Here is a 13,853-nt window from a genome sequence, read left to right on the forward strand (position 1 = left end):
TGAGAGAGGCAGAGAGGTGTGTGGAGGAGGCCTTCAGGGACGTTATAGCTGTGTCCCACTCCAACGATGATAGCTCTCCTGCTATCATGGACAACGATGGTCTCGGGGAAGGAGAGCATCCAGCTGAGGGAAACGATCCCTTAGAAGGGACCCATTCCTTGGGGGATGAGCAGCTATCCTCTCGTGCCGAGGATATATTTCCAGGGGCTGGAGGGATCCTTGTAGTGGGTGATTCGATCATTAGGAACATAGACAGTGGGGTGTGTGATGGGCGTGTAGACCGCAAGGTGTTTTGCCTGCCTGGTGCGAAGGTTGCGGATATCGCCCGTCGTTTAGATAGTTTGGTAGACAGTGCTGGGAAGGAGTCAGTGGTCGTGGTGCACGTTGGCACCAACGACATGGGGAAATGCAGCCGTGAGGTCCTGGAAGCAAAATTTAGGTTGCTAGGTAGGATGCTGAAAGCCAGGACCTCCAAGGTGGCTTTCTCTGAAATGCTACCGGTTCCACGCGCAGGACCAGCCAGACAGGCCCAGCTTCGAAGTCTCAATGCGTGGATGAGACGATGGTGTTGGGTGGAAGGGTTTGGATTTGTTAGGCACTGGGGAACATTTTGGGACAAGTCGGGCCTGTACAAAAGGGACGGGCTCCACTTGAACCAGAATGGAACCAGACTGCTGGCACTTAAAATTAAAAAGGTGGCAGAGCAGCTTTTAAACTGACTGAGGGGGGAAACCCGACAGGAGCTGAGAAAGGTCCGGTTCGGAATAAACCTCCCCCCTGGGATAAAAACCAAAGAAATGATGAAATTTTAAAAGGGGTAGGCCTAGAAGTAGGCATTGTGAGAGCAGGGGCACAGGATATAAATTCAGAAGAGCAAAATTACCACAGGCCTAACCACAAGTGCCAAAGACACTTGAAGAGAGACACTGCTTACAAGTGCCTGTACGCTAATGCTAGGAGCCTGCGAACCAAGATGGGAGAACTGGAGTGCTTGGTCTTAGAGGAGAGCATTGATATAGTGAGCATAACGGAGACCTGGTGGAATGGAGAAAACCAGTGGGATACGGTTATCCCTGGATATAAACTATATCGGAAGGACAGGGAAGGACGTATTGGTGGCGGAGTCGCTCTATACGTGAAAGAAGGCATTGAATCCAGCAAGCTCGAAACCCCAAAAGAGGCAGACTCCTCCACAGAATCGTTGTGGGTGGTGATACCATGCCCCAGGAGGGACTTAATACTGGCAACGATCTATCGTCCCCCTGATCAAAATGCTCAGGGAGACCTGGAGATGAGATATGAAATTGAGGAAGCATCCAGACTAGGAAATGTGGTAGTAATGGGTGACTTCAACTACCCGGACATAGACTGGCTGCATATGTGTTCCAGTCATGACAAAGAAGCAAAGTTTCTAGATATTCTAAATGACTATTCCCTAGACCAGTTGGTCATGGAACCGACCAGAGGGACGGCAACCCTGGACTTAATCCTCAGTGGGGACCGGGACCTGGTGCAAGATGTAAGTGTTGTTGAACCGATTGGGAGCAGTGACCACAGTGCTATTAAATTAAACATACATGTAAATGGCCAATTGGTAAAAAGAAAGCTGAAAAACAAAGTCCAGAGGGTCACATCACTCGAAAATGCTTGGAAGTTATTTAAAAACACTATATTAGAAGCTCAACTGGAGTGCATACCGCAGATCAGAAAAGGTACCGCCAGGGCCAAGAAGATGCCAGCATGGTTAACGAGCAAAGTCAAGGAAGCTCTTAGAGGCAAAAAGTCTTCCTTCAAAAAATGGAAGTCTTGTCCAAATGAAGAAAATAAAAAAGAACACAAACTCTGGCAAAAGAAATGCAAGAAGACAATAAGGGATGCTAAAAAAGAATTTGAGGAGCACATTGCTAAGAACATAAAAACCAACAACAAAAAATTCTATAAATACATTCAAAGCAGGAGACCATCTAGGGAGACGATTGGACCCTTGGATGATAAGGGAGTCAAAGGTGTACTAAAGAACGATAAGGAGATTGCAGAGAAGCTAAATGAATTCTTTGCATCTGTCTTCACAGTGGAAGATATAGGGCAGATCCCTGAACCTGAACTAACATTTTCAGGAAGGGATTCTGAGGAACTGAGACAAATAGTGGTAACGAGAGAGGAAGTTCTAAGCTTAATGGACAATATAAAAACTGACAAATCACCGGGCCCGGATGGCATCCACCCGAGAGTTCTCAAAGAACTCAAATGTGAAATTGCTGATCTGCTAACTAAAATATGTAACTTGTCCCTCGGGTCCTCCTCCATGCCTGAGGACTGGAAAGTGGCAAATGTAACGCCAATCTTCAAAAAGGGATCCAGAGGGGATCCCGGAAATTACAGGCCAGTTAGCTTAACTTCTGTCCCTGGAAAACTGGTAGAAAGTATTATTAAAGCTAGATTAACCAAGCACATAGAAGAACAAGCCTTGCTGAAGCAGAGCCAGCATGGCTTCTGCAAGGGAAAGTCCTGTGTCAGTAACCTATTAGAATTCTTTGAGAGTGTCAACAAGCATATAGATAGAGGTGATCCAGTGGACATAGTGTACTTAGACTTTCAAAAAGCATTTGACAAGGTACCTCACCAAAGGCTTCTGAGGAAGCTTAGCAGTCATGGAATAAGAGGAGAGGTCCTCTTGTGGATAAGGAATTGGTTAAGAAGCAGAAAGCAGAGAGTAGGAATAAACGGACAGTTCTCCCAATGGAGGGCTGTAGAAAGTGGAGTCCCTCAAGGATCGGTATTGGGACCTGTACTTTTCAACTTGTTCATTAATGACCTAGAATTAGGACTGAGCAGTGAAGTGGCCAAGTTTGCTGATGACACTAGATTGTTCAGGGTTGTTAAAACAAAAAGGGATTGCGAAGAGCTCCAAAAAGACCTCTCCAAACTGAGTGAATGGGCGGAAAAATGGCAAATGCAATTCAATATAAACAAGTGTAAAATTATGCATATTGGAGCAAAAAATCTTAATTTCACATATACGCTCATGGGGTCTGAACTGGCGGTGACCGACCAGGAGAGAGACCTCGGGGTTGTAGTGGACAACACGATGAAAATGTCGACCCAGTGTGCGGCAGCTGTGAAAAAGGCAAATTTCATGCTAGCGATAATTAGGAAAGGTATTGAAAATAAAACAGCCGCTATCATAATGCCATTGTATAAATCTATGGTGCGGCCGCATTTGGAATACTGTGTACAGTTCTGGTTGCCTCATCTCAAAAAGGATATTATAGAGTTGGAAAAGGTTCAGAAGAGGGCAACCAGAATGATCAAGGGGATGGAGCGACTCCCTTACGAGGAAAGGTTGCAGCATTTGGGGCTTTTTAGTTTAGAGAAAAGGTGGGTCAGAGGAGACATGATAGAAGTGTATAAAATTATGCATGGCATTGAGAAAGTGGATAGAGAAAAGTTCTTCTCCCTCTCTCATAATACTAGAACTCGTGGACATTCAAAGAAGCTGAATGTTGGAAGATTCAGGACAGACAAAAGGAAGGACTTCTTTACTCAGCGCATAGTTAAACTATGGAATTTGCTCCCACAAGATGCAGTAATGGCCACCAGCTTGGACGGCTTTAAAAGAAGATTAGACAAATTCATGGAGGACAGGGCTATCAATGGCTACTAGCTGTGATGGCTGTGCTCTGCCACCCTAGTCAGAGGCAGCATGCTTCTGAAAACCAGTTGCTGGAAGCCTCAGGAGGGGAGAGTGTTCTTGCACTCGGGTCCTGCTTGCGGGCTTCCCCCAGGCACCTGGTTGGCCACTGTGAGGACAGGATGCTGGACTAGATGGGCCACTGGCCTGATCCAGCAGGCTCTTCTTATGTTCTTATGTTCTTATGTTCTTTAGTTTGTTTTGTTTTTATTTATTTTATTTATTATTTTATTTATATCCCGCCCTTCCTCCCAGCAGGAGCCCAGGGTAGCAAACAAAAGCACTGAAAACACTTTAAAACATCATAAAAACAGACTTTTAAATACATTATAACAAAACAACTTTAAAAACATTTTTTTTAAAGTACGTTTTTGGTCCCTTGCTTCTAAAATCATTGATATGTATAGAAAGGGACTGAATGGAACTTTCTCCCAAGGAAGCCTGTGTGAAGAGCCATTTTCTCTTTTAAAAACTCAGTTTTGTCCTCCAGATGCCCTTGCTGCACCCTCAAACTTGCCTTCACAGATGCCCAGCCAGCAAGTCTCTTTATCTGCCAGTAAGAGAGATGGAGAACCCTTCCCTTTCTTTGATCCTTGGAGGATGCCAGCTACTCACTTCTAATGTGTCCAACATAGACAGGCAAAACATATTACCACACTATGACTTAGGAGACACCCTCACCCCATATATCCCTGGGAAAGTCTACTCTGTGTAGTTAGAAATGCATACCCTGCATCTGTGTTGGAATTGCTTTTTAATATGTTTTTTTAAACTTTTTTTTCGAAACAATGTTTTTTTAAACCTTTTTATTTAAGATGGTTTTAAAGCTTTTTTTAAAAAATGTTTTTAAAGTTGTTTTGTTGATAACTTCTACCTTTGCCAGACATCTCGCTGATTGTCCTAAGAAGCTTCCTGTATTTAGACAGAGTGCTTCTGAGGAATGTGATGGCAATACCACTGAATAACTTGGCAACCTGAAGGGATTGATGCTGGCAGTGGGTCAGTAGCAGTCCTGATCCCTTGCAGACTGTGTAGGAGTGCAGCCGTAGTCTGGTTTTGTTGGGGCCTGTTCAAGTTGAGAAGGCTTTCTCCTTGCCTTCCTCGAGGGTATCAGACACCCCACACAAGTAGAGATGGGGTTGCTGAATGTTGTGAAAGGCTGGAAGGCTAAGAAACCCTGCTGTAGGGGATGCTTTGTGGAAGATTGTTGCTCCATATTTGCTGCTCAGCATAATGCAGTTTGGAATGAATTCTCTCTCAGATGAGAATGGACATCAACCCTGAAGATGTTTGCCTTTTCCTGTATTAGAGCCACCTGAAGGGTTTGCAGCTCACTCTCTCTTGTCTTGCTTTTTACTTTTTAAGCAGGGTATGAGGTCAGAGTGGAGTTTATACCCATATTTTCACATAAAATAGATGTGCTTACCATTGAAAAGGTGGTGATCACAACATATATGGACTTATGATTTCAGTTGCTGCACTGAAGATCCAATTTAAGGCAAGGAATCAAATGAGACTCATTCCTTCTAGCTCCGATTATGGGATTGAAGTTGTGGAGCGCATACCATTTGCTATTCCACCCACATTTCTGAATCTTAATAATAATCATACTTTTTGCTTTCTCTTTTCGCTTTTCAGAATGGAAAGTTTTGAGTGTTGGATGCTAATTGTCAGTACTTTCTTGTTCCCAGGACATTGCAGAAGTGGTTGAAGACCTTGTGTGTGATGTGCTAGAAGGTGAATGCAGAGAAATTGGTGCTACAGGAGCAGCCTATGTACAGTCAGCTCTAGGGTAAATACATGACTGCTGCACTGGGTATTATTTAAGGTCATTTCAACAAAGCAATGGTTACTGTCGATACATCTTGTTTATCTTTGCGTAAGAGCCCTGCTGGATCACATGAAAGGCCCAACTAGTCCAGGGGTGGGGAACCTCCAGCCCACAAACCAAACTTGGCCCACCAGGCCTGCTCATTTGGCCCAGAAGGCCGTTCTGGGAATGCCATGCCCACCTGTTCTACACCTGGAGTCAAACGTGGGGCTGGAAAGGGTGGGGCTTCAAAAGAACAATTGGGAGCTGAAAGTGGGCTCCTTTTCCTTTGGTAGAGCAAGACACGCTCTGAATCACCCAGCAGCTGAGTCTGCCTTGCTACAGGAGAGGGAAATGGTTTCCATTCATTGGAAACTGCTGCTCCCTCCCTGCACTGCCACTTAAGTCTCCAAAATTGGAAGTTTAAAGGAACCGCAGTGGGCTCTGCAAGCTGCTTTGTGCCGCACAGGGAATGAAAACTGCTTCTCCCTCCTTGAAGAAGGTGTGAAGCTGCTTTCAAACATTTCATGTCTGCACTTTGAAGTACTGTCAAGGCTTCAAAGCACAATATCACCTGATGTTGCTATAACCCCAGGCGATTGACAGATGGGCAACCCAAGGCCTGCCAAGGGGTGGGGAGATAACGATTTGGCCTGCCAGCCAGAAAAGGTTTCCCATCCCTGATCCAACATCCTGTTCTAACAGTTTGCAGACATAGTTTGAGTACTACAATAATTAGGTTGATGAAGCAAAACTGGGCAACTTTCTTTGTTTCAGTTGTATAGAGAGAAACTGATGAGTGATGCCACTGCTCTGGCTTTGTGGCACTTTCTTCTCTCTCTTGCTTTTAAGTGTAAGCTTTAGCATTGCTCATTGAGGCATGTCAGTGTACTTGCTGTGGCTAACAACTGTAAAATATTACCTAGAGTTTGTCCAAAGCCCAATGTGAACACCCAGGAATATTTGAGCTGCCAACTTAGGAAAATTGACTGATAACAATATTGCATTAGTCTCTACTTTCTTAGTCACAGGGCAGGAGATCAGGCAGGGAAAGGTCAATACATCCATGGTTGCAGGTAGGGCACTAAAAACATCTATAAAACATCTTAAAAACAAAACATCCTTAAAAAAATCTTTTTTTAAAAAATCTTTAAAAACATTTTAAAAACAACTGCAGCACAGATGCAGACTGGGATAATGTCTCATTTGAAAGGCATTTTTGGAAGAGGAAGGTCTTAAGCAGGCATCAAAAAGACAACAGAGATGACGCCTGTCTAATACTTAAAGGGAGCGATTGCCAAAGGGTAGGTGCCGCAGTACTAAAGGCCCAGTTCCAGTGTTGTGTGGAACAGACATCGTGATGAGATGGTATCTGCAGGAGGTCCTCACCTACAGAGCGCAGTGATCGACTGGGTATATAAGGGGTAAGACGGCCTTTCAGAATGAGACTGTGGTGCTTTTGTAGGCCAGTTGGCAGGGCTTAGCTTAGTGATCAACAACATGCTTTTGTGGATCTGAGGCTTTAGAAGCTTTCTGTTTCAATTTAATCTTGCATAACAGGCGTAAGTGGGAGAGTGGGGGGAGTCCTACGAGTGAACAGGGAGAGCAAACAGGAGTTGGACAAAGGAGCTGTAGCGAGGAAAGGAAAAAGGCCAAGAGGGCTGTGAAGCCGTGTGCTCTGAAGGGCTCCATAGCAGCTTGATTGGAAGAGGTGTGGCCTGACAGCTATTGGCTGAAGGGCGTGGCCTGAGAACTGCTGAGGGCAACAAGCAGCAGCTGTATGTGCTGGGACTTTCATTCTGTTTCCTGACTCCTAACTGAGCAGAGCAGAGGGCGCTGTCTCAGCTGGTCCACAGGAGAGGAGATACAAGCAAGCCAGCATTCAGAGAGTGAGCGAACAGGGAGAACTAACAGGAGTTTACCAAAGGAGTTTGACAGGGGAGGTCAAGGGGGAGGTCCCTAAACTCCCCCCAAAAAACAAAAAATACTAATTCTCCTTGTATAGCACACCGCATACCAGTGGGACTCTCAAGTTTACCCTGTAGTAGGACAGGACAAAGCACAGGTAGTAGTTAGAAAGAAAGAAAAGATAGGAGAGTATGAACGGGAAGGATACTCCAGTGGTTGTGACCTGCAAGGTGTGTGCCATGTTTGTTTTCTTGCCTGAGAACAACATGGCGTACACGTGCAACAAGTGCAACCTCGTGGCACTGTTGGAAGAAAAAGTGAGAGGCCAGGAACGGCGGGTGGCCACACAGAAGACTATGAGAGAAGATGAAGAGTTCTTAGACAGAACGCTGGAACAACAGCAGCAAAGTGAAGTGGAGGTGGAAGAGCAACAGCATGTGGTAGCAGAAGAGGAGGCTGCTTTGGAGAGGAACAACAAAGTGGAGGAAACTCCGTGGGAAAGGGTGACAGTTAGGAGCAGAAGAGCTAGAAGACACCCTTCACCAGTGGAACTATGGAACCGCTTTCAAGCACTCGAGGATGAGACTGGAGGACTTAGGTGGAAGAATTACAGGAGACCCCGTGCGACAACGAGCAAGAGGCTGAAGCTCAATCAAGCAGGGACAATGAAACCTCACCCCACAACAACAAGAAGAGAAGAGCACTAGTCGTGGGAGACTCCCGACTGCGTGGGATCGAAACCCAACTATGCAGAGATGATCTGTGGACTCGACAGGTATGCTGTCTACCAGGAGGATGGATGAGAGATGTGACGGAAGGGTTGCCATCACTCATCAAGCCCACCGACAGGTATCCATACCGACAGGTATCCATGTAGGAACAAATGATACTGCCAAACGGAGCTATGAAGAAATCACATCAGACTTTGAAGCTCTGGGAAGGAAACTCAAGGACTTTGGGGCCCAGATAGTTTTTTCAGCCATCCTCCCAGTATTTAGAAGAGGAGTAGAAAGGGAAAGAAAAATACTCCGTGTGAATGAATGGCTACGAAGGTGGTGCCGACGTGAGAGATTTAGATTCTGGGACCACAGGCTATGCTTCCTGGAAGATGGATTGCTGGCAAGTGATGGGTTGCATCTCACAAGGACTGGGAAGAATGTGTTTGGCCACAGCATGGAGAAGTTCATCAGGAGGGCTTTAACCTGAATCCTAAGGGGGAGGGAGACGTAAACTTGGTGGTAATGACTGATGAAGGCTTGTGCACAGTAACGGGAACAGAGAGATCGGCTGTAATAGGGACCAGTGACAGTCCTCAGAAAAATGTAGTAAGGAAGCCAAGCCATAAATTACGTGGTCTTCGATGCCTGTATGCTAATGCGCAGAGCATAGGAAACAAGCAGGACGAACTTGAACTCTTAATACAGGAGGGCAATTACGACTTGATAGGTATAACTGAAACGTGGTGGGATGACGCCCATGACTGGAATACAGCAATTGAAGGACTTAACTTGTTCAAAAAGAACAGAAGGAATAAAAAGGGAGGTGGAGTTGCGCTATATGTTAAAAATATATGTCCCTGCACAGAAATACAGGAAGATGAGCTTGGAAGTTCCACCGAGAGTATCTGGATTAAAATTGATGGGGCAAGTAATAAAAGGAATGTGGTGCTTGGAGTCTATTACCGACCACCCAATCAAGGAGAAGATGAGAATGTAACTTTTGAAAAGCAAATTGCCAGTGTTTCAAGAAGGCATGATGTAGTAGTAATGGGGGATTTCAGTTATCCCGATATCTGTTGGGAGACAAATTCTGCCAAACACGGCCCCTTCAAGAAATTTCTGAAATTGTGTTGGAGATAACTTTCTCCTACAGAAAGTGGAGAAAGCAACCAGAGGATCAGCTGTCCTGGACTTGATTCTAACCAATAGAGATGATTGGTGGATGAAGTGGCAGTTACGGGAACTCTGGGGGAAAGTGACCACACCATACTTGAATTCTTGATTTTAACAGAAGCAAAAGCTGAGAGTAGCCATACGCGCACCCTGGACTTCAGGAAAGCTGATTTTAATCAGCTCAGAACAATTGTAAGTACGGTTCCATGGCAAGCGACCCTAATGAGAAAAGGAGTCCAAGATGGGTGGGAGTTTCTAAAAAAAGAAATTCTAAAAGCGCAATGGCAAGCAATTCCAACAAGGAAAAAAGGGGGAAACAGAAGAAGCCAATGTGGCTTCACAAAAAGCTTAGAGATGACCTGAAAACAAAAAAGGACACATACAGGAAGTGGAAAGAAGGCCAGGCCACAAAGGAAAAGTACAGGCAGGTATCTCGGAATTGCAGGGGTGGTGTCAGGAAGGCTAAAGCTGAGAATGAGCTGAGGTTAGCGAGGGATGCTGAAAGCAACAAAAAAGCTTTCTTCAGGTACGTCCATCGTAAAAGACAGAGAAAAGAAACGGTGGCACAGCTACTCAATAAGGATGGCATAACGATATCAGATGACAAAGAAAAGGCAGAAGTCCTCAATTCCTACTTTGGCTCAATCTTCTGCCAGAAAAGGATCTGTGACCCTCCCGGGAAACATGAAGTAGAAGGGTCAGGATTGGAGCTTGAGACTGATAGACAAATGGTCAAGGAATACCTAATCACTTTGAACGAGTTCAAATGGGCAGGCCCCAATAAACTGTATGCTAGAGTATTGAAGGAACTGGCTGAAGAACTCTCAGAACTGCTCTCTATTATCTTTGCGAAATCATGGAGGACTGGTGAAGTGCCGGATGACTGGAGGAGAGCTAATGTTGTCCCTATCTTCAAAAAGTACAGACCAGTCAGCCTAACATCAATCCCTGGAAAAACTCTGGAGCAGATTATAAAGCGGTCAATCTGTAAGCACCCTGAAAACAATGCAGTGATTACTAGGAGCCAACATGGATTTATGAAGAACAAATCCTGCCAAACTAATCTTATCTCATTTTTTGACCGGGTAACCTCCCTTGTAGACTGTGGGAATGCTGTGGAGATAATATATCTCGACTTCAGCAAAGCTTTTGACACAAGTGCCCCATGATATTCTGATTAGCAAGCTAGCTAAATGTGGGCTGGATGGAACAACTATCAGGTGGATCCACAGTTGGCTCCAGAATCGTACTCAAAGAGTCCTTATCAATGGTTCCTTCTCAAACTGGGCAGAAGTAACGAGCGGAGTTAATGAATGAAATTCAACAGGGATAACTGCAAAGTTCTACACTTAGGAAAAAGAAACCAAATGCACAGTTATAAGATGGGGGATACTTGGCTCAGCAATATGACATGTGAGAAGGATCTTGGAATTGTCGTTGATCACAAGCTGAATATGAGCCAACAGTGTGATGTGACTGCAAAAAAGGCAAATGATGTATTAGGCTGCATTAACAGAAGTATAGTTTCCAAATCGCGTGAAGTATTAGTTCCCCTCTATTCAGCACTGGTTAGGCCTCATCTTGAATACTCCATCCAGTTCTGGTCTCCGCACTTCAAGAAGGATGCAGACAAACTGGAACAGGTTCAGAGGAGGGCAACAAGGATTATCAGGGGACTGGAAACCAAGCCCTATGAGGAGAGACTGAAAGAACTGGGCATGTTTAGCCTGGAGAAGAGAAGACTGAGGGGAGATATGATAGCTCTCTTCAAGTACATGAAAGATTGTCACATAGAGGAGGGCCGGGATCTCTTCTTGATCGTCCCAGAGTGCAGGACACGGAATAATGGGCTCAAGTTGCAGGAAGGCAGATTTCGACTGGACATCAGGAAAAACTTCCTAACTGTTAGAGCCATACGACAATAGAATCAATTACCTAAAAAGGTAGTGGGCTCTCCGACACTGGAGGCTTTCAAGAGGCAGCTAGACAGCCATCTGTTGGGAATGCTTTGATTTGGATTCCTACATTGCACCGGGGGTTGGACTTGATGGCCTTATAGGCCCCTTCCAACTCTACTCTTCTGTGATTCTATGATTCTACTTAAATCCTCTGTGGTGAGCAAATATTAGTCACGGTAGACACTACTGGGTTAGATGGATAATTGATTTTGTTCTATAGAAGGTGCCACCTATTATTCTTACATCTTGCAAGCGTGGTATCCTACACCAACTCTGTCTTGCTTATCTCTAGACAGTTTCCCTCAAATTTATAGATTTTCAGTTAACAAATGTAAAATAGAAATTGGTGCATGGCATCCAGGTATAGGTTGGCCTTTTTTAAATCTGAGTCACCTTCTGAGAATATTGAAAATATCTGAAGAGAAGGGATGATACTAAGGTTTTGTGCAGTTGAACAGCTCTGGTTTACAGATGATCAGAAGTCAGATAGTGGGAATTCTGTGTATTTTGTAAACTAATTATGTTCCAAGAACTTTGACAAGTAGGCCAGCTGTTAGATTTGTACTATAATGTGTTGAAACTCTGATTTTATGATTGATTTGGTAACGCAAATAACCTGGGCATAGGAGTGAAATAACAAACAGCTTGTTGTGGGACAGGAAGAGTTCCACTGCTGGAAATGTTTGCTCTGTGCTTTCAGCTAACTTTTCACAGTTGTTTCTTTTATTCAGGATCTCTGACGTTACCACAGAAGAAATCATGACAGAAGTGATGCTGGGAATTTTGAGGCAAATTGCATCATTTATAATCAATGCAGAAAAAGAGAGGCTTGAAGAGGAAAAACGCCGGGCTGAAGATGAGCGGTAAATGTTCTTTAGTACTTGTATCAGAAGGTGCAGACTGGAATATGTTGTACTTATTTGGATAACAACCCCCCCCCCCATGCACTGAAAGAGGAAGGCCATGGGGCTGGAAGGGTTAGCCACTCCCAGAGGGCTTGCTTCCCCATCTGTGTATTCAGCCTGCATGTGAAGGGGTCTACACAGATACCAACACAGGACTCCACATGGGGAGGAGAGTTCCCCTCATGTGCCAGGGTCCCCCCTGCCCGCAATTATGTGGAGGTGCTCCATGCACATACATCCCTTTCACACACTAGCCAAACGCATGGATGATGAAGAAATCTGGTCTCAAAATGTGTTTGCAGCAGAAGACCTGGGGTCACCGTCCCCATACATGTTCTTTTAACGTGTGTGGAGTACACAAGAATCGCCCAAGTTGGATGGCCTTGGTTGGGGAGGGATTGTAGCTCAGTGGTAGAGCACACGCTTTGTATGCAGGACCTCCTACGTTCAATCCCTGGCATTTTCAGTCCCAGGTAGGGCTGGGAAAGATTCCTGTCTGGAATCAGTATACACAAAACTGAGCTAGTTGGTCTGACTTGGTATAAGGCAGCTTCCTATGTTCCTGTATTGTCAGCTATCAGAGGTAACCCTTTCCTTATATAGTATTAAATTTCTCTCTTCCAAATATCTGTAATTTAGTCAAATATTCTCTAAAAGTTGTATTCATATATACCTTAAAAAAGACTGACTTAGGATGATAATTACTAGGCAATGCCTGGTAAATGTTCTTTCCCGCTATTTAACTTAACACTGAACTTCAACAGTGTGCTAGGAATTTCAGTGATAAATCCAATCAGAATAGAATGTGGTTAATGTCACCTGTATCCCAGTAACGTTTTCGTACATAACACTTAATGTGCTGGTCTTAATATTGCAGTTGGTTTAACACTGAGATATTTGGTAACTTAAGACAAGAATGTGAGTTTTTTGAAATGTTACTTGACTGTTGTCTGTTTATTTGCACTGTTTTACACTTCTCTTTAGGCGGAGACAGGAAAAGGAACAGTTAGTAAAAATGTTGAGCGAGTCACTGGGTACAACGTTGACAGAAGAAGTGGTAAAGGAAATGATGCAAGAAATTTCAGCTAAGGAGTTAAAGTAAGTAGTAAAACACATTTCTTATTTTATTTAAATGTGTTGATTATAATTATTATATGTGATAGAATTTTTTAATGGTTTCACTATTGTACATTTAGTTGTAATTGATTGGGGTTCAGTTTGTAACAAAATAATCCCATTTTTATGTCTCCTTTTTAACATGAATATAATTTGTTTCTGCCATCGTCATGTACTCTCGCATTCTATCTAGCCATTCTTCATTATGGATAGAGTCACAGAATAGCAGAGTTGGAAAGGACCTATAAGGTCACCAAGTGCAACCCCCCCCACTCAATGCAGAAATCCAAGTTAAAACATACCTGACAGGCGGCTGTCCAGCTGCCTCTTGAATGCCTTCAGTGTTAGAGGGCCCATCAGTGTTGGAGGGCCTGGTAATCGGTTCCATTATCATACTGCTCTAACAAATAGGAAGTCTGGCTTCCGGTAACTTGGACCCATTATTCCATTTCCTGCACTGTGGGATGATCAAGAAGAGATCCTGGTCTCCTCTGTGTGACAACTTTTCAAGTTGTTGACGTGTGTGTGTTGTTCCGTGAAACAGCATACATTACGTTGGAGTTAAGTTGAGCA

At 44.2% G+C, this 13,853-nt stretch overlaps 1 protein-coding gene across 2 annotated transcripts in view; it reads left to right on the forward strand.

The window, feature by feature from the left end:
- The window catches only part of MCM3AP (minichromosome maintenance complex component 3 associated protein), a 97,412-nt gene that overhangs the window by 27,619 nt on the left and 55,940 nt on the right, over nt 1–13,853 (forward strand). For both annotated transcript variants that reach the window (XM_061607629.1, XM_061607630.1), the window contains exons 14-16: nt 5,383–5,483; nt 11,991–12,122; nt 13,149–13,262. In XM_061607629.1, coding sequence (XP_061463613.1) covers nt 5,383–5,483; nt 11,991–12,122; nt 13,149–13,262 — 347 coding nt within the window. The remainder of the gene's footprint in view (nt 1–5,382; nt 5,484–11,990; nt 12,123–13,148; nt 13,263–13,853) is intronic.

This window comes from Rhineura floridana, chromosome 2 (genome assembly GCF_030035675.1).
Source record: "Rhineura floridana isolate rRhiFlo1 chromosome 2, rRhiFlo1.hap2, whole genome shotgun sequence".
Taxonomy (NCBI): domain Eukaryota; kingdom Metazoa; phylum Chordata; class Lepidosauria; order Squamata; family Rhineuridae; genus Rhineura; species Rhineura floridana.